Source organism: Eublepharis macularius, chromosome 10 (assembly GCF_028583425.1).
Source record: "Eublepharis macularius isolate TG4126 chromosome 10, MPM_Emac_v1.0, whole genome shotgun sequence".
NCBI classification, from domain to species: domain Eukaryota; kingdom Metazoa; phylum Chordata; class Lepidosauria; order Squamata; family Eublepharidae; genus Eublepharis; species Eublepharis macularius.
In genome coordinates this window covers 31,703,026-31,727,024 of record NC_072799.1, presented here as the reverse complement: position 1 = coordinate 31,727,024, position 23,999 = coordinate 31,703,026, and the positions used below count along the sequence as shown (strand labels likewise).

Genomic DNA, 23,999 nt, shown 5'->3' with positions numbered 1-23,999 from the left:
GGTTTATTAAGTTGCTGACTTGGATGAGAGAAGTTGATGTTATCAGACTTAAAATCTTTAAAGTAAGTTCTTTCTTTCTTTGACACTACTTCAATGTCCCACTTTAGCCCAAGGACTAAAAGTGTTTCACAAACTTAATGTTTTTGCTGCGAGGGTCCCTTCCTTCCTTCCTCACCCAGAGGACTCTCTGGCTGACTCTCTCTGGTCAGGTGCCAGACTGCCACCCCCTACTCTTCAGTTTGTTCCAACTGTTATCCCCTCATTCTGTTAGCACCAACTGTTAGCTCATCATTCTAAAACCAACTGCCATTTTCAGGCAGGAAAGGAACAAGGGAGCTGTCAATCATCCTCGCCTCCTTGCTCCTATTTCAAGCATCCCCGATCTCAATTAGCTTAAACTCAAGAGAAAGCCAGTGCAGAACTGTTAGAACGAAGGTGAAGTGACACTTGTGCTCACTGTACTTTCCTTAAACCTTTCCTTTTTAGTCCCTCCTCTGTAGTGAGCATCAAAGAACTCAGAACCTTCAACTGGTACAGAACACTGCGGCCAAGTTAATAGGTGCTCAGCACCTCAGACACTCCCACTGGTTATCATTTAGTTACTAGGCTCAAGTTACAGAAAAGATCAATACCAGAAGGGCTCAAAATTTATGAACACTAAATAAAGAACGGGATGGTTTAGTAGAAAAGGTGTTTAATTTGTCCTTTTTAAAATGCATTTTCCAAAAGGAAGAACTACTTTCGCACAAAAAGGGTGTTCCTTTGCATGTGTCCGTTTCTGTTACAGTAACAGCATGAAGATCAACATTAATGGTATCCAAGGTCAATACTTTGAGAGCAAGCACGCGCCCCAGTTCAGAAACATGTGAATCAGCTCCTCTGATGCTGCAAATTGCTGGTGAGGAAAACGAAAGGCCTTGATCTAGCGTACAAGGCTTACACAAACAGTGCTCCTGCCACATGTATACATGAAGACATCACCCAGCACAAGGCTGGCAAGCAGGAGACTGGATTGGATGGAGAATCAGGAGCCAAGTTCCAGACATCCTCTCTACTCCACCCCCAAACTCTAGTCTACTCAACAAGTAATCAGGGCCATCAGTTTGGGCTGCTTTGTCTAGGAGCACAGCAGTGGATGTAGAGCCATCTGCTATGGTGCACAATGGCAATTAATCACCAACCATCATTTCCATTTACAGACACAGAAAGATCAGTTTATATTTTCTTTACCCTGTGATTAAAACCCCTCTTACAGGTAGAGAGAATACTATTGCAGGTATAAGGAAGCAAAGTAGTATGACTTTCCTCTAACCAGCTTTTTAGAGCGGGTGGGAGATGTGACGGCAGCAACTGTACATTTTCTACTCAATATGATTATGGCCTTGATAATACTTCCAAATGTTTTGTTCTCTTTGAAGTGGGGGGAAAATAGTCACATGTCTGTTAATAAAACTAACCACTTGCAACAAACGCTTCTTTTTTCTACAAGGAGAAAATGAGAAAGCAGTCCTTTCCTTAGCTCTCTTTGTCTTATATCTTCAGACAGGAGGGACAGGGCTGTGGAATTTTTTTGCTGTATGTTCCTCTTCATGTTGAACAAGAGAATCCAAGTTGTGCTCACATCAGTCACTAACCCATCAAATAGCCCCTGGAATACAAAAGAAAGATTTGATGGAAAAGAAACGTGAAGCAAAACCGGCTATGAAACAGAAGCAAATTAAAAGGATGAAAGCCACCCTAGAGCAAGAAGCCCACCTGTAGATTGTAGGGTTAAGGTTAGACTCCATGAGCAATAAGGATACAACTGCTTATTTACATTGAACAAGAATCCAGAATTCCACCATTTGTTGAATCTTCAAAATACTGAACACACTTGAAGCTGCCTTACACTGAATCCAACTATCGATTCATCAGGGTAGGAATAAAAGGAAAGTTTTCACAATGGAGAGAAATAAGCAGTGGGGTCCCACAAGGATAGCTGGTGCTGGTGCTATTTAATTTGTTCATAAATGAGCTAGAACAAGAGGTGAGTAGAGTTGTGGCTAAGGATGCAGAAGGCACAAAGTCAGGATGGCGAAAACCAAGGGCAACTGTGAAGAGCCCCAGGAGGATCCCCACAAACTGGATGAGTGGGCAACACTGTGACAAATGAAGTTTAATGTAGACAAGAGTAAGAACATGCACACTGGAACAAAAAGTCACAATTTCAAGTATATGCTAATGGAGACTGAACTTACTGAGAGGGAAAGAAATCTTGGGTCGTGGTGGATAGTTCAATGAAGGATTCGACCCAATGTGCTGCAGCAGTGAAAAAGGCACACTCTATGCTGGGATTATTAGGAAAGGAGTTGAAAGTAAAACAGCCAATATTATAATGCCCCTGTATAGATCTATGGGTGGCCTTATTTGGAAAACTGTGTGCAGTTCTGATCACCACATCTCAAAAAGAACATTGCAGAGCTGTAAAGAGTACAGAAGAGGGCAACAACTTTCCTACAAGGAAAGACTGAAGAGTTTGGGACTTTGCAGTTTAGAAAAGAGACAACAATTAAGGGACAAGACAGAGGATTTAGAATCCCTTCGATAGGAGTCCTTTCAGATTTAAGGTGTTCTTCTGGCCGCTTCCTAAACACAGCTTGCTGGTGACAAGCTATGCACAACTGGATAAAACAGTTTTATTCTCGAGTATAACATAATATGTAAGATCCTACATGACTATTACATTACAGAATTTAATTCCCTTTTAAGATGTCAGAAATTATATTTTCCTGAACAGATATTCTTCACTCATTCTTCATTTACTTGTAGCTTCTTTGAAGTTCTTGCTACATAAAGATTTCAACTTCAATACTAGAACAATAAAACTGGCCTATAAAGCTGGTCTACTTTACAGAGCTGTAAATACCTGAGAGTGTCTGCCAAATGTTTGGAGTGCTTACTTTTTATATAACACTTTTTCCCTCAATATTTTTAATTCTCTCCTCTGAATACTATACTTTAGCAATTTTCTGTTTCCCCAATCCACATGGTGTCAAGGCTCTGATATCTTCCTTTAGTATGAGGTGATTATTGCCAAACAACGTGACATTTAGTGACCATTGCATAACTTTAGTGGCACCAGGAATGCTCCCAAATATTTTCAGGTCCTTTTTATGTTTAAAGAACTTCCAAACAAGTTTTGAAATTTCAGGTTGCTTTACTTTCCACTCTGTTCCCAACTACATTTTGGTATTAAGATAAAAATTAAGAGAAAGGAAGAATATCGTATTAAGAGTAATTCACTTACGGTAATTTCATCCGCATGAACACTCTGGCCATGAAGAAACTCAACAGGACGCTGACAAATCCAATAAAAAGCAGCAGAAATCTATTCAGTTTTGGGATATTTGGCGCATTGGAACGGTCCAGTATGATGAAACCGAGACCTCCCATTGTGAAGAGAAAGCTGGAGGCGAGCCCTTCCATAATATACTGCCCATTTACTCTGCATACAAAATGAGAAGATATTATTTCAATCAAACAGCAATTCTAGAAATTATCTGATTACCCCATTATCCTGTGTTGAAGTCCAACACCCAGTAATACTGCAGCTCAGAAGATGGAAGAATATACCCCACTTCATATTGCAAGGAAGTTTGCTTCCTGAATAGAATCATGAGAGAGCTGACACCATGTAAGCAATGCCCAAATTCCTTCAAGGGTGATGGGATGGAGATGGCTCTGAAGGTACCATGGCCATGGCTTTACCTTTATTGGGAACTTATCCTACCAAACCACAGTTGACTGCAGAAGCAAAGGCTTGGAATCTAATTATCTTTTCCACTGATGAAAGGGAGCTGGGGGTACGAGTGTGGGAGCTGCAAGAGTCTCACTTTGCTCCCCCACACTGTTCCCCAAGATCAACCAATACCTGGGGGCAGGATTTCACAGAGTAGGCAGGATAAGGCAGGAGGAGGAATCCAGAAAGTTCTGTTACATGAGTGCTGCTGTGCTTGCGTAGAATAGGATGCAAGCCAAAGAGTACAAAATTAGTGCATTCACCTTGGGCTGCATCCTCCATCAAAAACCCAGACACATCAATGGTACTCATTGCCAGGCACTATACGCCAGCCGTCGCTCCCCTATTTCATGTTGTTCTAGGTCACTGCTCCCTGAAGAGGGTGGCCTGGCTACTCTAGGCAGCTATACAAATCCTTATGAAAACTTGTTTCTGTCCTTGTCAGCTGTTCCTCTCTGAGAGTGGACAGTCAATTGAGCTTAGGTCAGGCTCTCTTCTGTTGTCAAAAGGAAACCACTAGTAAACAAATATCTATGAAGATGCTGGGGTTTCTACTTATTTCTCTATTAAAACAACACTAAACTAAGTAATGTGTCCCAGCCCAGCTTAATATGCCAGTTTATTCATATATATTGCATCCTCATATCTGGAACAAGAAACTCATATTCTAATACACTACGTCTTTTCTACCTGTATGCCAAGAAGGCCACAGGTCTCTGGTGTCCATGTTCATCAGTCATTGACCCAACACTGGGAGGTTCCACGATTACATCATAAATGATTCCTATAAAAAATAATAAATTGTGAATTTATCTTGAAAGGAAGCAACATTCCTAGTCATAAGGATTGTTAAGCACCTCTCAATAACAACTTTTCATTAATGAAACAAAAACCTATGAAAATAAATGCTAGCAGGGAGCTAATGTGAGATGAAACCCATGAACAGCCAGAGTGTAGGAATGGGAATGGAAATGGAGGAAAGGCACATCAACAGAGAACCACTGTAACCCTTTGTATATTTTCTGAAGCAAGCAGCTTTTGAGTCTCCCTCACTAGAACACAAACATACACAGGAAAGTAAGTTATTTACATTTTCAAGAACATCCAGACATAGCAATAACTCGTTTTCAAATATATATAATATGTAAATATAGAAGATCCATTGGAAATGCAAGGTGTGAATTGCCCATCTCTCTCTCTCAATGTCACATGCAAAGACAAATTTGGCATGGAAAAATTACCATCCTATCCACCATTACTCCATTCTAAGCCCATTAATTTCAGTGGTTTTAGTGCAGTAACTCTGCATAGGATTGCATTGCTAAAACCTAATTAACCAATTATTTTTAGTTTAGAAAAAAGTTATTAATAGGGACAGAGCACGACAGGTTTATAAAATTTCGATGATGATGTCCATTTCCTTCTAAGCTGGTTAGTGAAAGTGCAACCCCAAGTCTCAAGTAAATATGGCTATTGACTTCAGTGGGAAGATTTTCTTTCATTGCCCTGCCAAGTTAATCTACCCATACCTCATGAACTGCTTCTCCTTGTCTCTGACAGCCCAAGGAAGACCCTTAGCTTGGCCAAGGATTCCATCTCACCATCCTCCAGCTAGGCTATTGCTGGTTCAGTTTCAGGCTCAATTTATGCATACAAAAGAATGATTGAATAAAGAGCACCATTTCACACTGCATATTTAAGTTCCCATTTCGCAATACATATGTATTAAAAGAAATCCCTACAAACAGAAAGCCAACACAGCATAAAATGAGGACACAAACTTTCTCTTTGCTGCGCTAGTTTTTTATGGGTAAGCAGGTTTTTAATGCAAAGAAACATTTAGTACTGGAATCCATCACCTGCAGTGACACAGACCATTCTACTACCACAACCTTCCCTTGTCTAATTCTTCAGGATATGTTAACCAGGTCTAAGGTAAGTGATTCCAGCACAGTGTAGTGGTTATACCATGATCTGGGTAGACCCAGGTTCAAATCCCCACTCTGTCATGGATGCTCACTGGGTGACCTCAGGACAGTCAAACACTCTCAGCCATATCTACCTCATAAGCTGGGTGAAACCATAAAATGGAGAGGATGACAATATCTGGTGCTTTGCGTCCCTGTCGTGGATATAGATGAGATGTAAAAAAAAATACCATCACCTCTAGAATCTGATTAACCTGAGATCTAAAACCCACCAAGCAAAAGGAAGATTCCATTTGCAAAAGGGGTACTGCAGTTTAGTAGGAAATCCACGTTATTTTTCAGTTTTCCAACATAACTCAAACAATGGAACTGACAGGAGATGGTTCCTGAAAAGTATGTATGCATACATACACGTGCGCGCGCGTATATTTTAGTACTCGGTTATCCCACCTTTTCTCCAAAGAACTCAAGGCAGCACAACTTAATCTCTTTGTCTCCATTCTGCCTTTACAACAACCCTATGAGGCAGGGTAAGCTCAGAGTGACTGTCCCCAGGTCAGCCGCTGAGATTCATGGCAAATGGCGATTCAGCCCAGGGTATCCCAGACCCTAGCCCAACACTTTCCCCACCACACCAAAGTGGCTCCTCCACCCAGGAAAGGAAGGACCAACCAACGGCGCAGGGAGATGCAAGCCCCGCGCCCGCCCTCGGGCTTCAGAAAGGCCGAGGCGGGTGGGGAGCACAAAGACGGGCCTGCTGGGGCGTCTTTACCTCCCGTAATGAGGAAGTAAGAGACCACCACCAGGGCATAGACAGTCATGGCCGAAGGCATGTGCACCCAGCTGGGCCGCTTCAGCTTGATGTTCGGGCACTCCAGCACCGCGAACGGCAGCCGGTACAGCGTCTCCATGGCGACGGCAGCTCCGGCCCACTCCTGCCCGGCTCAAAAAAACTTCTCCGCGACGGCCACCTTCACTCGCCGCGGGACCCGTTACTGGATTGTCTCTTCGCAGCCGCCGTAGGCTCAATAACGGAAGTTGTCCTGGAAGCTGGACAAGAAGGAGGAGGGGAGAAAGGGCTTAAACGCAATAAAAAATGTTGCTCAACAGCACTCTATGAAAGAAAAAACTATTCTAAGACACAGGTTTTCCATTTTTAAAAGTGAAATTTTTCACCCTGCTTTCAAGCTCGTGAATTTATATCGATCTTCCAGGTCCTGCGAACACTCGACGTGGCCCTGTAGAGGATAGACGTGGAAGACGCACTAAGGGCAGTCACGCCCACTTAGATAGGCCGCGCCCATCTCCCTGAATAGATCCAGAGGAGTTAGCCCTGTTAGTCTGTAGTAGCAAAATCAAAAAGAGTCCAGTAGCACCTTTAAGACTAACCAATTTTATTGTAGCATAAGCTTTCGAGAATCAAGTTCTCTTCATCAGATGCATGATCCGAACTGTCATCATCTCTGTCACCCGAACTGTTTTTTCATCTCCCTGAATGTTCACGTGACGGCTGGCTGTGCTACTTCGAGGTGTGCTCGGGGAACGGCTAGTCTTGCTGCAAACTGCTTTAACTAGGCAAGCTGGAGTCTGTTTGGGGCGGGCTGCATAAGCACATACACGTACATTTCAGGCGGGTAGCCTTGTTGGTCTGCAGTAGAAGAATCCTAGTCACTCTTTGACGCTGCTAAACCCGAATCTTGCTCTTAAAACTATGCACAAGATTGCAACTATAACGTTCAAATTTAAGGACTTCGGAATAGGGCTAGACTCCAATCGACATTTGCTGTTAGTTCCTTGAATTGAGTGCTGTATGGAAATATCTAGTGCGTTCTTTAACCCCCACCCCCTTTTCAGTGGTCTCGTGTATGTTTTCAACCTGGATTGAGAGCTCAGAAACCTGTGCAGTTCCTCTGAAACTTGACCTGGAAATATCTGGTTCAGCAGGACAGTAGTGTGCCCACTGCCTTTCAGGGCTGTCGTCTTTGCTCTCCATCAATTCCCTCCTAGGAGCTGTTTTTCAGCCTTTGTATTTTGCTGCTTCAATGATTTTCTTAACAGTTTGCTTTATTTTTGAGCCCTTCCATTTGAAACAGCTACCCCAGGCCACTTATATTTCTGCTTGGGGGCGGGGGGAGCTGTAACCAATATTTTACAGGAGGGAGGTCTCGGGTGTGCTGAAGACTGTCCATTTGCAAGAGGTGGCTGTCACATGCTACGATTCACAAGAAGAGAACCAACCACTTAACCTGTCTTCCAGCTCCAAGCCGAACACTAGGCAGATTTCATTTGTAAGGTTAAGTAAAACCAACTCTTGGGGTAAAACTATTTACCATATAAATCTGGAGTATACCCCACATTCACAGATGATTATTCTCCGTTGGATTATGGTCATTTACCTGATTTCAGGACCCCACCACTTGCTTTCTCTGTGGTAGCCCCCACTTTATGGAACGGTTTGCCTGAGGATGTCAGGAAAGCACCCACTCTTCAGGCTTTCTGCAAACTACCCAAAACTGAATCATTCAGAAGGGTGCTTTCTACTCAGATTATAGGGCTGCATCAGAAGAAGTAGCTCAGAGAGTACCTTGGTAGGGTCAGGGAGTATATACTATTTTGTTGGGTACTGTCTGCTGATGTAGATGTGTGCCTACTAGTTTTACACGTTGCTAAACATGCCATATAAATTGGCTATGCTGTTTCAGAAAGATTTCATCTGTTTCAGCTTTATGCTTGTTTTCAAGTTTTCTGCTACCATGCCCTATTGTCTCTTTCACTAAATGTCTTAAGTGTTATTTTTTACACACACAATTTGAGTGTTTTGTTTCCATATTTGAATGGATAGGATCTAAGAAAGCGGATTACTGCAATTCTATGCGTGATGATCCATAAGTACGTTCCACTTTGTTCAAAATGAGTTTATGCCCAGTTTAGTTTGCACAGGATTACAGTCATAACTAGAAAAATATTTCTGTAATTATTGAATGTCAAAATTAATAGTTGCAGTTCAGCAGATCAGCCACAAGGGGACAGAATTAACTCTTTAAAAGGGGGATGGAACTTCATAGGATTTGCAAACATGTATCTGGGAGTAAGCCTCACTGATGCAGTGGGACTTACTTCTAGGTAAGCATGTAGTTTTAGAGGGCATTTAGCTTTTCACTGCTAAAGAACCATAGATTGATACACACTGCTTTTTTCATAGCTCATCAGTTATTTCCATTTAGTACTCAATCAACCAATGAACAACACTGCAGGTTTTTTTAAAGGACTGTTTCTTGACAGCTTTTCCTTTTCCTGGATTAGTGAGGACAGCCATCTCCCCATATAAAACCTGTATCTTTGCAACTCTTGCTTGCACCAATTAAAAAGGTTCTGCTAAAAAGTGATCCAGTCCTTTTGCTGTCTGTACTGTTTTATGCACAACTTGTTATTCCATCAGATAATTCTTTACCATCCTGAAGATTCAGACGTATTCACTCCTGATACTATCCATGATTAAAACAGAGACATTGTGGAGTACTGTCTAGAGTGCCAGACTAGGATCTGGGAGGCTCAGGTTGCAAATCCTCACTCTACCATGGAAGCTTGCTAGGGAGACCTTGGTCCAGTCATACATACTCAGCCTAACCTGCCTCACAAGGTTGTTGTGATTATAGAGGACAGAATGATGTAAACTGCTTTGGGGTACAAATGAATCAGAACAAAAGTTAGCAACAAATTGAGAACATTTTTAAATTGTTTGCTTTTCTTCCTGTTTCTAAGCGTATTTGAGATTAAGATAGTTGAAAACAATGAAAAGAAACCTTTCACTCTACATGAATTTTAAGATTCAAGGCGTAGGACAAAGTATTCACATCTCTCCTGAGAGCTGCTCTGAGAAGCACCTCCACATTCCATCACTGCCTGGACAGCTACTGCTTCAGTTTTGGGCCATCCTTAAAATGTTTTTACTTCACCCCTCCCGTTTATTTTTCCTGTCCTGGACATCCCCAACCCTTGTTGCAAACCCCCCACCCACTGCAGTTCACACTGCCGTCTGAGACAGACCATTATGTGCCCTATGCAAATTCCTATTGGCAAGTAGCTCTTGAACTTGTCCACTGTGTGCCAGGAAGGGGCTGGGAGGCCAATCAGACTTGCAAGAATGAAGAACTGAGGGCAGCTATCGTCAGACTAGTATGAATCAGAATTTCATGCAACACTGAAAGGCCTCCTTACCCTCCTTGCAATGAGGGCAAACATACAGCCTATGTACATTTGCATCAAATACATGAAGGCTTTCAAAATTAGTCACAATTGTTTAAAAAATACCAGCCTCACTCTTCCAGGAAAAACTGGTAAGTGATGTAGAGCTAATTCAGCTATGAAATAAAAAAGAGAACGATACTAACTGTGTGCTCTTTCCAAAGTTTACCTGTAAATATAACATGACATCTACACAAACTTACTTGAAAATGTCTTTTTAAAAAAATCAGTGAGACTTGCTTCCAAGTAAACATGAACTGGAACATTTTAAGATGTGCAGACCCAAGCTCATTTATTTATCCTTTTTCCTCTTTAACAGGCTCATTCTTACAGAACACATCTTTAAATTATTTAGTGTACGGCAGATGCAAAGATGATTCAAAAAGCACACCAGAACTCCAGATCTGCCCTTGATGTTTGAATTGCAGTTATTTGCTTTGTGGTTTTTTAAACGTTAAAATCAGAAGCCTTATTAATGTCTGACAGGGTTTATAATGCCTGTACTTTGTTTTTACCACTAGCAGGGTTTTTCAAATTGCTTAAAATATTTATCACAACCTTTTTTGTTCATTCAAATGCTGTTTTATAATTAGCTACTTTCTGGTTTATGACATTTGGTTGTTATTAGGAATTGAAGATATTGCACGGTCCTAAAAATGAGGCTCACAAGACTTCTCACAAACATCATCCTTTAAAGTAGGCTACAGTTCAAAAGCTGTGTGTGTTTGTGTGAGTAAAATTGGTTGTTTACAGTACAGAATACGTATCTATTTCTATAGTGCCATCTCCCTGCTCACTTCTGCATGTGTGCACAGTGGTGGTGGAAAGTGCCCTCAAGTCATAGTTGACTTATGGCGACCCCTGGTGGTGTTTTCATGGCAAGAGACTAACAGAGGTGGTTTGCCATTGGCTGCCTCTGCAACCCTAGTCTTCGTTGGAGGTCTCCCATCCAACTGCTAACAAGATTGACCCTACTTGGCTTCTGAGATCTGACAAGATCAGACTCACCTGGGCTATCTAGGTCAGGGCAAGCTGTACACAGTATATCCTAAAAGAAGGTTTCCCCCACTGATCTTCTCTAGATGGAAAAGAAGATAACAGCACATTACATAACCTTTTGATTTTGTCTCTTAGGAAAGTGCCAGTTGCTTCATACCTACAGATACAAGAATTCTGGTATCAGGACCTATACTTGCAAGAAGTTCTAAATTGTCAAGATAAAGGTACATTTTAGATGAAGTACTGGGGGAAGCTTGGAGCCATTAAACTCTAACTTTTCTGTGAAGAGTACGGTAGAACCTTTTTAGTTCCCATATCATAATGCAACCAAGCCTAATCATGAACAACTGAAATACACAAATTATGTATCTATTTACCCCCCCCCCCCCCGCTTCCTGTATCAATCTTTTAATGTCTTAAGGGCAGGGATCTGCCACTTTGTTGTTATCCTGCAAAGCACCATGCACATAAGTGACATAATAGCATTTAACAGATGGGCAACTAGAAACAGTGCTGAACTGCACAACGTCTGGAGAATGTTATTATAAAGGCTCCTCTCTCTATCCATACAAATGACTCAAGAGTTACAATGCATGCTCAAAGAGTAGTTTGAAGTATACCAATCATCACCTTGTGCCTCGAGAATTGATCGCAACACTGAACACATTTTTGAAACCAAAATGGACCCTAGAATATTACAGAACACAAGTGAAAGTTCACTTTTCATTTATTAGGCAAACACAAACTATTCACTTTGATTTCTGACTCTGTGCTTGTGCCTTCAACACCTTGACAACAATCTTCTGTTCCTCAATAAGGAATGCCCGTTTGATTCTAAGAGAAAAAACACGAAGCATTCATTATCATTTCAGCACTGTTCATGTACAGTATTTTAGTTTATTCAGCAATATGCACAGCAAATTACAGCACAGAAAAAATTCTAGTTCATAACTCCACTCTCCCGCCCAAATTTAAAGAGTGTAAGGGGAGTACAGGCTATATTGTACCCCCCTATATATATTGCACATTTCATTATTATCCTAATCAACTATTCTTTTTTTTTTTGAAAAATTTTTTATTGGGTTAGAGCATTATTATTTTTACATTACATTCAATTTTCCCCTAATTTTTCGTTTCTAACCCCCTCCCTTTCCCCCCCTTTTGTTGACTTCCAACAGCTTTCCCACCCTCTGTCCCTTTTCCCTTACTTCTATAAAATTCATCTGTCTAAAACAAATATACATTCTCCATTATATTAAGCAGTACATCTTTAACTCCTTTACTTATTATACACCCAAACCGTACGTCTTTAGATAACCAATTTATCCCATTTTCCAGTTTTGAATATTTCTATATATCATAAACCTATACATCGTAAACCATAAAAATTTCCCACATTTAAATCAAACAATTTGATTTATTCTCTATATATTACTCATTTCATCTTTTTATGGTAATTCTATCTAACTTATCACATAATCAATCAATTTAACTCTTCTATGCATTCAGTTTGGTGCATATAAATCTTATCAAAGAAAGAAAATATTGTTAGTTACTCAATCCTCATGTTTAAACCTTATCATTAATTATTCTCTATCAATATTCTATCACTTAATCTTTACATATCTATATATATCTCGATCAATTAATCTAACTGCTTATAAATTCACATTTCTCTTCCTCCCCCGGTAAAGTCACCCCTCTCTTTTATACTTTTATTATACTTCAGTAGTTCTCAAACTGCCACAGTTTTCCTCCCACCTCCCATTTCTTCTCCAGATATTGTTTCAGCTTCTCCCAGTCTGTGTTAAACTGCCCTGAGTCCAGATCTCTCAGTTTTCTTGTCATCTTGTCCATTTCAGCCATGTACAGCAATTTGTAGATCCAATCTTCAATAGTTGGCACTTCTTGTACTTTCCATTTCTGCGCATACAAAAGTCTAGCTGCTGCAGTCATATAAAATATCATCGTCCTATGATGGGCTGGAATTCCCTCCATTCCCAAGTTTAGCAGCAGGAGTTCTGGGTTCTTATTTATTTGAAACTGTAAAATTTCACTCATTTCTCTTATTATTTCCCCCCAGAACTGCCTAGCTACCTCACACGACCACCACATATGATAGAGGGAGCCCTCATGTTTCTTACATTTCCAGCATTTGTTAGATGTATTCAAATTCCCTAGCGCAATCTTCTTTGGTGTCATGTACCAACGATAGATCATTTTGAAAATGTTCTCTTTAATATTAATACATGTCGTTGTCTTCATTGTAGTTTTCCACAAGTATTCCCATGCCTCCATTGTTATTTCTTTATTAAAGTTTATAGCCCATTTCACCATCTGTGTTTTAACTATCTCATCCTCAGTATACCATTTCAACAGTACTTGATATACCTTGGATATTCTTTTCTTGTCTTCTTTAAGAAGGGTCTGCTCTAGTTCCGAGTTCTCTGTTCGTATGCCCCCTTTTGCAAAGTCCGAGTTGTATAAGTCTCTAATCTGTCTATACTGAAACCAATCATAGTTAGGTGATAGTTCCTCTTGCGTCTTTATTCTAAGTTTAGATACTTCAATCTTAGTTATTTCTTTGTACGTTAAACATTGTTGTTCATTATCCACAGCTCTCGGATCTATCACCTCATATGGAACCACCCACAAGGGGGTTCCTTCTTGTAGGTAAGTTCTGTACTTCTTCCAGATTGTATATAGACTTCTCCTTACAAAATGATGCAGGAACATCGAGTTGACCTTTACTTTGTCATGCCATAGGTATGCGTGCCATCCAAAAATTTTTTTATATCCCTCTAGGGCTAATAGTTTCTTATTCTTTAATGTCATCCAGTCTTTTAGCCAAACTAGGCAGATTGCATCATGGTAAAGTCTCAGATTGGGCAGTTGCATTCCGCCTCTCTCCTTTGCATCTTGTAGAACTTTTACTTTCACTCGAGGCTTCTTGCCTGCCCAAACAAAATCTGATATTTTCCTCTGCCATTTTTCAAATTGTTTAGAGTCTCTGATGATTGGTATTGTCTGTAACAAAAACATTACTCTTGGTAACACGTTCATCTTAACTGCTGCAATCCTGCCCAACCATGACAAATTCAGTCTATTCCACTTGATCAAGTCTCTCTCTATCTGAGTCCATAATTTTTCATAATTATTCTTGAACAAATCTATATTTTTTGCAGTCAGCTCAACTCCCAAATATTTCACTTTACTAGTTACTTCACAGTCCGTTGTTTCCATTAACAATTGTTGTTTCTGCTTAGTCATGTTTTTACATAGTATCTTTGACTTCTTTTTGTTAATGAAGAAACCTGCCAAATCACCAAACTCCTTGATCTTATCTATCACTTTTGGCATGTTCTCCAATGGATCTTCTACAATTAACATTATGTCATCTGCAAATGCTCTAACCTTGTATGAATAGTCCTTTATTTTTATTCCTCGTATTTCCTCATCTTGTCGTATTTGTATCATCAGAATCTCCAATACTAAAATGAACAACAATGGAGATAACGGGCAACCTTGTCTTGTTCCTTTACTAATCGTCAATTTCTTGGTCAATTCATCATTCACTACAATTGCTGCAGTCTGGTCTCTATAAATTTCTTTAATTGCTCTGATGAATCTTTCTCCCAATTGTAGCTTTTCCATAGTGGCAAACAAAAAGTCCCAGTTTAAATTGTCAAACGCTTTTTCAGCGTCTACAAAGAAGAAACCAACCTCTTTATCACAACGCTTGTCATAGTATTCAATAGCATTGATCACTGTCCTTAAATTGTCTCTTATTTGTCTGTCCGGCAAAAAGCCTGCTTGTTCTTCCTCTATGACTTCCGAGAGCCACCCCTTCAGTCTCTCCGCCAATATCTTCGCAAAAATTTTGTAATCATTGTTAAGTAATGATATAGGCCTGTAATTTTTCACGTTAGTCAGATCTTGGCCCTCTTTTGGGATCAATGATATATTCGCTTCGCTCCAAGTGTCTGGAATTCTTTGATCCCTGAAAACTCCGTTCATCACCTCTTTTAGGAATGGTGCCAGTTCGTTGGCCATTGTCTTATAAAATTTAGCCGTAAGTCCATCTGGCCCTGGCGCCTTTCCTAAATTTGCGGATTGTATTGCCTTACTTATTTCTTCATCAGTTACTTCACTGTTCAACTTGTTTCTCCAAGCTTCCGAAATCTCTGGAAGTTTAGTTTTCTCCAAATATGATGCTATTGATTCTTTGGTTACTTCTTTTTTATTATACAGCTTCGCATAGAATTTATAGAAGGCTCTACTAATGGTAGTCTGCTCCAGGTACGTTTTATTTTCTTCACAGATTTTATTTATTATTTTCTTTTCCCTTTTCTTCTTCAATTGCCATGCCAAATATTTCCCAGGTTTATTAGCACCCTCAAAAGCTTTTTGATTCAGTCTTTTAAGGTTCCACTCCAATTCTTTATTACTCATTGCTGTTAACTGTTCTTGAAGAATTTTGATTTCCTGATGTATTTTCTTTTTCCCTGGTCTCTTTTTTAACTGTGCTTCTTTGGCCTTTATTTTCTCCTCAATCTCTTGTCTCTTCTCCTCTTTCTTTTTCCTTGCTCTGCCATTTAAGTCCATTAGTATGCCCCTTACAACCGCCTTGTACGCGTCCCAAACTTTACTGGTTGGTACTTCTTTATTCACGTTGTATTGTATAAAAAACTTAGTCTCTCTTCTCAATGTTTCCATATTCTCACTTTCCTGTAACAAGTCCTCATTTATTCTCCAGGCTTTCCTTTTTCTCCTTTTTCCAAATTTCCACATAATTGGGTTGTGATCTGAGCCTACCATCGGCATTATTTCTACCTCCTTAGTCCATAACGCTAAGTCCTTTGAGGCCCAGATCATATCAATTCTTGATAATGTAAGATGCCTTGCAGAATAAAAAGTAAACTGTCTGGTTTTAGGATATTCTCTCCTCCATACGTCTTCGAGAGTCTCTTGTTGAATCAACTCAAAAAAAAGCTTTGGCAATAGTCCTCTTTTCTTTTGTGCTTTTGTAGTCTTTTTGTCTAGTTCCAAATCTGTCACTCCATTGAAATCTCCAGCAAGAATTATCTGGTCATATACAAGATCGTCTAGGTGCTTCCTTAAGTCCTTAAAGAAGCTTTCCTTTGCACCGTTAGGTGCATAAAGTCCGACTACCAACACTCTCTTTAAATTCCAATTACATTCCACTACTACAAATCTAGCTTCCACATCTCTCATAACAAGTTTTGGCTGCAGCTCCTCTTTTATATACAACACCACTCCTCTTTTTTTCTTGTTGGAAGCCGCTACAAATTCTTTGCCCAATTTTCCAGATTTTAAATATTTTACATCCTGTTTTCTAATATGGGTCTCCTGCAGACAAACAATATCACATTTTTGTTTTAATAGCCAATGAAAAATATTTTTTCTCTTATTCGGTGAGTTTAGTCCATTTACATTCCAAGATAATACTTTACACTCCATATTCATGGTTTTGTTGGTAAGTCTTTTTCATTGTCCTTGATAAATCTCTCCATCTCCCGCTCAGATCTGATGCGTTTTTTTGCCCCTCCAAACTCAAAGGACACTCCTTCCGGTAACTCCCATCTGTATCTGATATTCATGTCCTTCAAAGTCTGAATTAGCACTCTATATTTTTTCCTGTCCAATAACACTGATCTGGGCAGTTCCTTCATTATAATAATCGTCTTGCCATCAATCTCCAATGGATCTTGAAATTGTTTTGTCACAATCCTCTCTTTCATATTTCTAGTTGTAAACTGCACAATCACATCCCTTGGTAGTTTCCTCTGGGTTGCAATTCTCGAGTTCACACGATACGCCACATCTAGGATAGCCACAATCTCCTCCTCCTCCTTCCCCAGGTAATCAGCCAACACCTCAGTCATCTGTTCTTGCGCTGACTTCCCTTCCACTTCTGGCAGACCACGAAAACGAAGCTGCTTCTCCATGTGTTTAGTTTCTGCAACTGACATCCTCCCCTTCACCAGCCTCATCTCTGTTTGTTGCGTGTCTATTAAATTCTCCATCGCGTCTTCTACTGTTTTAACTCTCTGCTGCGTTCCTTGTAATTCACTGCTAATCATTTCCACGCCTTTTTTCACTTCTGACAGCTCCGACTTTACTGTCTGTGTAACTTCCTTGACCTCTTTAATAAGCTCCAATTTCGTGTCCTTAAGTTCTTTCATCATGTCTATAAGTTTTTTGTCCAAATTTTCTATTGCCGATTGCCACTCTTTTTTCGACATCGTGGGGCTTGCTTTAGCTCGCTCCCACGAATCTGCTCTCTTCCTCAGCTCCGTGGCGTATAATTAAACGTTTTCCTTTTTTTTTAAATGTCCCAATCTTTGCCAAAATTAATTTTTTATATCCAAAATGTCGGGCGTCTTTTCTCTATGGTTTCTCTATGTTGTTGTAATCCAAGATGGCCTACTTCCTCTTCCGCTGAAGCCACGACCCTTCCACTTTCAAAGATGGCGATTCCCCACTTCCTGTCCTTTGGCAAGGGCCGCTTCCCTCCAGCCACTCTATTGTTGTTACGCACTTCCTGTCTCCCGTCTTCCCACAGCAGGTCTCGCGATGGTGTCTTTTTCCCACAGCTCCAAAACCACAGGTATTCAAAACAATAGTCCGATTTTTGTAATAACTTCTTTAAACTTAGTCTCTTTTAAAATACAACTCCTGCCGAGTCTTCACCTCCTTTTCACTAGTCTGTTGCAGTTTAAAAATCTACTTTCTTTCCTCTCTGTTTTTGTCAATCTGTCCCGTTTCAAGAGATAGCGATCTTTACCTTCTCTTCAACTTTCTCGGGTTGTAATCGCTGTTTCGATCTTAAATTCTCCTCTCGACTTCCCTCCCCGATCGAAGCTTGGGTATGTAGGTCTTATGCCAGCCGAATTGGCCCCAAAATTGCCGCAAAGATTATAGCCGACCCGTCGCAAGGTGGGACCTCAAGGATCGGGGGGGAGACTCCTTGTGTAGAGCCCCCCCTCGTCCGAGATCTAGCTCACCCTAGGGTCTTGAGCGTTCTTTGCCTGCTCCCCGCCTGGGAGCAGTCGGCCGCGGGTTATTTTCACCCCTCCGGCCGGTTAAAACGGCAATCCGGTCAGCTCCACAAATGGAGCTGCGTTAGACCTCCATGAATCCCAAACCGGAAGTCCGGAAGTTAGGAAATCCTAATCAACTATTCAAATTCGAACTAACAAAACATCCTTTTAAAATCTGCTTATTAAATATACGTCAAACAAGTTAAATCAGATCATGCTGTATTTAGGGCATCAAATAATTTTTTCTGGAAAACTCAGAGCAATGCATGTATCATGGCCTATTAAAGTTACCTTCCTGAACTATACATTCTGAAAAGTTAAATCAATTATATCCAGCTAGTCTGTCACTTACAGTGGAAAGTAAGAGCCTCTTCACAGGAGTTTCAGCTACGCTAGGCTCTGATAAGGCAAATAAATGCATCTGCCAGATGAGCAAAATTTAACTCAAGGCAGCCACTTCATTCTCTCTCTAAAGTAGGTTTATCAGCAGCATGACAAAAACCTAAATCCTTTGCGATTGGTAGCATTAGTCTCCACAAACTACCAGTTGACTCCACAATTCCACTTGTAAGACATGCTTCTATCAAATAAAGTATTGGAAGCACCTAGACAGAATCAATTGATAAGCCATGTTTACATCCATGTGTACAGCACAATCTGTCCTACAGTCTTACGTTCTACTTTATAAACAAGCTGCAAGTAAGAAGCCACAAATGAACCTCAATCTAAAACGATATTCTAGGCACTTCAGCAGAATAACTGTGCAAAATCCAAGTTACCTGTCCCGAACGCATTTAGCGCACATGGAACCACCATAGGCTCTGCTAACATGCTTCTTTGTTTTGGACAGTCTCATGAGAACTTTAGGGCGAACTGCACGAACCTGTAGTAAAAGGAAAATACAACTCATAGTCTGTACAACTATCAGTACTAAGTTTACCAGAATACAGTAAAGTTTGCAGGCCTAGCTCCAAAACTTCTTTTAAAAAAAACCCCTGGTAAATTCTTTATCAAAATCTGCTCAGTTTTAAACATACAAATACCATAGTAATCTAAGTATACATATATTATTTAATCGGAAATGCTTTGTTACTTTTAAACCATTAAATTGAAATACATTTTAAAATGTTTCAATAGAGCAGCGCAATATTGCCAGCATTTAATTAAGAGGCCACTCCTGTACTAGCCATACAATTGTTTTGCAAGCGGCTGTTTCTCATGAAAAATGTATCAAGGAGATGAAAACTTATTTCCGTTTTAACCTTTCAGTTGTCAATCAAGTCAAAAAGCAGAACAGATCACTGTTCTTATCCCTGTTAAATAACATGGAAGTAAAGAGACAGGTTTCCATCAAAGTTTCCTTTAAGCATTGTAAGAAGGCAAGGTTTTTCATTTGTTTTTTTAAAAAAACCAGCAGTAGACAGTATCTGTGGCTGCCCTTTCCTGTTGCTACCCATGTAAAGCAGAAAGCAGCAGTTACTTTTCATCTCCTTGTACTGAGTAAGGGAAGATGTTACCTTGTAAAAAAGAGAAACTCTACTGAGTTAATTATGGTTAGAAGTAGTAATAATTCTGTACTCTAGAACTGTCTGTTTGGTATCTTATCACTAATTTTCTTGAAATGCCTATTAAACATAGCAGTAGTTTCATGTTACTGATGCTCCCATACAAAATCATGAACAGCAGTCACCCCTAACAGCAGTTCCATCAACAACAAAAAAAAGCATTGATAGGTAACTGCAACCACAAATGCATGAACATAATACACTTACACCACGAAGTCTTCCTGGGCACACGCCACATGCAGACTTCGGTGCTTTGCCAACCTTCTTGGTATACAGGTAAACAATCCTGTTACCGGGTGTTCGGGATCTAGAATAATGAGAAAAGCATTAACTCACTGCCACAATTACAACAACAAATGGAATTCAGTAATATTCAAGATCTTACTTACAGTCTGGTCTTGTTGGAGGCTGTGTTGTAGGACAGCCTACGGCGGTATGTCAAGCGCTGGACCATGTTTCAAAACTTAAGAAAACGAAAGTAATGTTAGAAGGGAGCTTTAGAATACACGAGCATAAGATTATGTACACATCAACAGTATTTACATCTTTAACAAGGTTTATATTTTTAAAATCTTCCTAAGAGCTTAAAGCTGCACAAATGCGCCCCCCCCCAACCTTTATGCTCATGGTAGCTCTGTGACACAAGCTAGGCTAAGAGAAAGTGTGACTGGCCCATGTAATGAGCTGACCTTAATCTCCCCAGTCAGGAAAGACAGATTGGGGAACACTGCATTGGTTCTCTTTGCATGCTTTAGTGAACTCTGATGCAGTAGACAACAGTGACAAAAGCTAGAGATGGTGCCTGTATCACAAAACACATAAATCTTCATTTCTCCTGAGACCATAAGGTTTATAAGTTACAAAAATATCACACCTAGGCTTCCCAGTTGCTGCTGATGGGTGGCAATCTCCCGGGGGGGGGCGGGTTGCCCCGTGGCCAGATCCTCCCCCAAGATGCCAGGCTTGCAACTGGCTTGCAACTCAGCAAATTGTGCACTAGGCACACTCCTGATGGGGTGCGATGATGTCACTTCCTGACGTGATGTCATCGCACCAGTTGTAGGCATGCTCCCACATTTTGCTGGGTCTAATTTTGGCCCCAAATAGGCTGAATTTGCAAAGCACAGGACCAAGATGTGATGAAGGTGTCATTCCCTGGAAGTGACATCATCGTGCAAACACTGGGAGCAAAAAGATGGAGACACGAGGCAGTGCCTGGTCCTCACCCTTGCCAGGAGGGTAAAAAAACCTGGCAACCCTAATCACATCAGCTTTGCTATTCTCTCTAAAAGTAAGTCTAAGTGGGACACATTTGTCTTAAACATATCAGGATCTATAGTGGTTAAGTTACTGGTCTGTGAATCAACTCTCAAGTGGTTCAAATCCCACTGCTGCCATGAGCTCATCAGGTGTCCTTGGGTAAGCCATTCATCTCAGTCCTAACTCTCCAGCTATTGTGGGGATAATAACACTGACCTTGTTCACTACTCTAAGTGGGGCACTAATCTGCTATAAGAGCAGCATATAACAACAACAGCAACAGCACTTATATACTACTCTTCTAGACAAATTAGTGCCCCACCCAGAGCAGTGAGCACAGTTAGTATTATTATTATATGATTTAGCTATCACATGTGCAACCAGGGGAGAGAGAATTTCATGGTTCTATGGTTTACCCAGAATTTGAACCCAAGCCTGTGTAGTCCAGGTTTAACACTCAACACTGACTCCTTGATAAATCACAAGCAGCTGACTAATGCACCACTTCCCATCAACCCATTTTGCAGTACAGTTCTATGCATGGTTTCTCAGAAGTAAACCTCATTTAATTCACTGGGATCTACATCCAGGCAAACATGGCTAGAATTGCAACCATAACATTGCCAAAGCAAATATGACCAGGGCTCCTACCTAACACAGAAATAAACAGCAAAAGACGAAACAAATGCTGACACAATGAAAGACCCCCTCGGCTCTTTCTCTATTCCTCAGAACGAACCGGGGCATAAACCGCAGAGAGAAGAGTATTTCCCGTTGTTTGAATGACTCTTCTGCCCTCAAATTTTCACCACCCCAAATTGCAACAATGGCAACACATCAGAAAGAAGAACATATTCAACGGGTATCGCACGTGCCTATTGAGGAAGAGAGCCGCCCTGCAACCGAGGCCTTTACCTAGGCCGGCTCCAGGCGGAAAAGCCTCGCAGTGGAGACTCCCGTCCCCATCTCATCCTCTTCCCGTTCTCCATCGATATACACCCCTCAATCATCCTCCGGGAACCCCATCCACCGCTCAACTCACCCGCCAGCTCTCCCAACCCCCTAACACCGAGGATGGAAACAGATTCAATCCCGCCACACTCGAGAGCACAGAAGAAGCCCTTACCGAGAGGTAGCGCCTGCACCGGAAGAGAAAGAAAGAGCTGGCAACCAGGTCAAAGTTCAAACGCCGAACCCGGAAGTATAATGTCTTCTCTTGCGTTCTGTGCCCGGGAAAGAGAGGCGGCGTTGGAATGGGCGCTGCCTTCATGTACGGCAAATTGGAGGACGCGGCTTATTAGAACTTGAAAGGAAAGCCCTACGAGGCAGAATCTTGGCTTCTGCAACATTATGTAGTTGTTCATGGCTTGTAATCTGTAGCAGACGCAGATGTCTGATTGAATTGCTTTTCATATTTTGCAATTTACTTTGAGTCTCATGGAGAAGAATGGGCTATATAAAGGATGTAAAATAAAATAAATTTAATCATAATTTTAAAAGACAAACATACGATTAGCAAACTGGAAACTTAGATAGGAGGGCTGTATTGTAGAGAGATGATCTCAAAGAGATGCCTCCCTAACGAGTTAGGGACCGGAGACATCACCGTTATGTTGCCTTGTGTACTGTTGCTTTAAGTATGTGCTCCAATGTAGTATCTGTGCGATCTTACTTGGTAGCTCTATGTTGTCTTATGCTCTGTTTCAGCATTTCTTCAACTATTGGATTTTTGCTAATGTTATGTCTTTGTAAACTTGCATTTATTTACCCTATGGCATTGTTTATTGAAATGTCCTTGATACTGACTGTGCTAATCTCACACTATGTAGTCCACTTTGAGTCTTGGAGACAGTGGCAGACTATAAATAATAGAAATAAATAAATAAATACACATTATATATAGCACATTAAATATCTAACATGTTCCTGGGAGGTAAGCCTTATTGAATAAAATAGAACTTTGCAGCAAACTTGTTGATGGTTGTATTGTCTTACACCATGAGTCTGCAGGAAACATACGGTGGGATATTAAGGCTGCAGTCATTTAAAAAATTCTTAATCAAATCTGAATGTGTGTAGATAATATTCCTGCTTAGTTCAAAGGGACATGAGTAAATACGTATGCCCCTCTTTTTAATAAGTAAATTCACTGCTCTTCCTTTTAGAAGTAAATCACATTATAAGCATTAGAATGTAGGCGTGTGGAAAATTGTTAAAATAAAGCTGTATATCCCTCAATGAGGAAAAATTACATTCATTTACATACACACGGATTAAAATTTCCCACCATTGAGGATAACTGGACCAAAACCAAACTTTTAGTATCACTCGTGAAAGTTTTCACAGACCAGGTAAATCCTGAGACTTAGCCACGTTGCTAGACTTCTCCAGTTTAGGGCACGGCTGTTCATAAATGCTGCTCCTCACATCTTCCACTGCTAAAATCTGGAGGCATTTCTATGCTTTGCCTCACAGCATGGTAGGCTATGTGGTGTCTCTGCATATTTTCCATTAATAAAATGCACAAGAGTTAGTAAGAGGCAGCGATGACTTCCCCCTTCTCTCCATCACAGTACCTGTATAAACTTGAAGAGACAGCTACCTAAAGTCCCAATCATGAAGGAAGCCAAAAGAAAGGCAAATTGTGGGGAAAGTAACTGGTGCAGCTGTAGGGCAAACGTGAGATGTTTATTTATGTCATTTATGTTGTATTATGTTGTATTCCTTTTATAATCTAGAGGCAAAGAGGGTGACAGAGTTGTCCACCTACCACATGTAATTTTTCTTTTTTTCCTGATCTTTGTTGAAATGGTTATGCTAGGAGTCTCATTTATGTCACCACTGAGCTTGACATTGAAATAGCCATAGCAGAATGGCACCACCACTATCCACATTCCTCCTCCCACTACCAAAGTTTTGGTGAGAGTCAAGTAATCTGGTTGTATTCTACCGCAATAGCAGGATATCCTCCCGCACATAATAGAATGGGGTGAGCAGCAGTGGAATGTCTAGGAGTCCCCTGAATTTCCCAAAGGCAATGGAAAGCATTAAGAGAAAGAGGACTGATTGCTTAAAAGGTTGTCTTTAGAGACTGTGTCCAAATGGCAGCCCCAAATGCCTTGGCAGACTGTAATGATTTTTACAGCATTAATAAAAATCA

At 40.6% G+C, this 23,999-nt stretch overlaps 2 protein-coding genes across 3 annotated transcripts; both read right to left on the bottom strand.

Annotated features, from left to right (window-relative positions):
• Nucleotides 1–677: 677 nt before the first annotated feature.
• OSTC (oligosaccharyltransferase complex non-catalytic subunit) lies at nucleotides 678–6,742 on the bottom strand. Its single transcript, XM_054989986.1, has 4 exons — nucleotides 6,479–6,742; nucleotides 4,469–4,562; nucleotides 3,287–3,484; nucleotides 678–1,648 (listed from the first exon to the last, which is right to left on the bottom strand). The coding sequence occupies exons 1-4, from the start codon at nucleotides 6,615–6,617 to the stop codon at nucleotides 1,630–1,632; spliced, it is 450 nt and encodes a 149-aa protein (XP_054845961.1). The 5' UTR covers nucleotides 6,618–6,742; the 3' UTR covers nucleotides 678–1,629.
• A 4,917-nt stretch (nucleotides 6,743–11,659) lies between these two features.
• Nucleotides 11,660–22,016, bottom strand: RPL34 (ribosomal protein L34). 2 transcript variants are annotated; one of them, XM_054990341.1, is made up of 5 exons: nucleotides 21,966–22,016; nucleotides 19,969–20,042; nucleotides 19,787–19,886; nucleotides 18,794–18,897; nucleotides 11,660–11,784 (listed from the first exon to the last, which is right to left on the bottom strand). In XM_054990341.1, exons 2-5 carry the CDS (start codon nucleotides 20,031–20,033, stop codon nucleotides 11,700–11,702), a joined length of 354 nt encoding a protein of 117 aa, XP_054846316.1. In that variant the 5' UTR covers nucleotides 20,034–20,042; nucleotides 21,966–22,016; the 3' UTR covers nucleotides 11,660–11,699. The 2 variants fall into 2 exon arrangements, with proteins under 2 accessions (XP_054846316.1, XP_054846317.1); XM_054990342.1 differs by having other exon boundaries at nucleotides 21,882–21,969.
• Nucleotides 22,017–23,999: the final 1,983 nt, after the last annotated feature.

Excerpts from the sequence above, each read along its gene's own strand:
- OSTC (XM_054989986.1), bottom strand. The coding sequence starts at position 6,617 with ATGGAGACGCTGTACCGGCTGCCGTTCGCGGTGCTGGAGTGCCCGAAC. Across the intron at positions 4,563-6,478 it reads TTACTTCCTCATTACGGGAG|GAATCATTTATGATGTAATC; the intron begins GTAAAGACGCCC and ends TATTTTTTATAG. Across the intron at positions 3,485-4,468 it reads GTGGCCTTCTTGGCATACAG|AGTAAATGGGCAGTATATTA; the intron begins GTAGAAAAGACG and ends TTTTGTATGCAG.
- RPL34 (XM_054990341.1), bottom strand. The coding sequence starts at position 20,033 with ATGGTCCAGCGCTTGACATACCGCCGTAGGCTGTCCTACAACACAGCC. Across the intron at positions 18,898-19,786 it reads GCCCAGGAAGACTTCGTGGT|GTTCGTGCAGTTCGCCCTAA; the intron begins GTAAGTGTATTA and ends CTTTTACTACAG. Across the intron at positions 11,785-18,793 it reads GCTAAATGCGTTCGGGACAG|AATCAAACGGGCATTCCTTA; the intron begins GTAACTTGGATT and ends TTTTTCTCTTAG.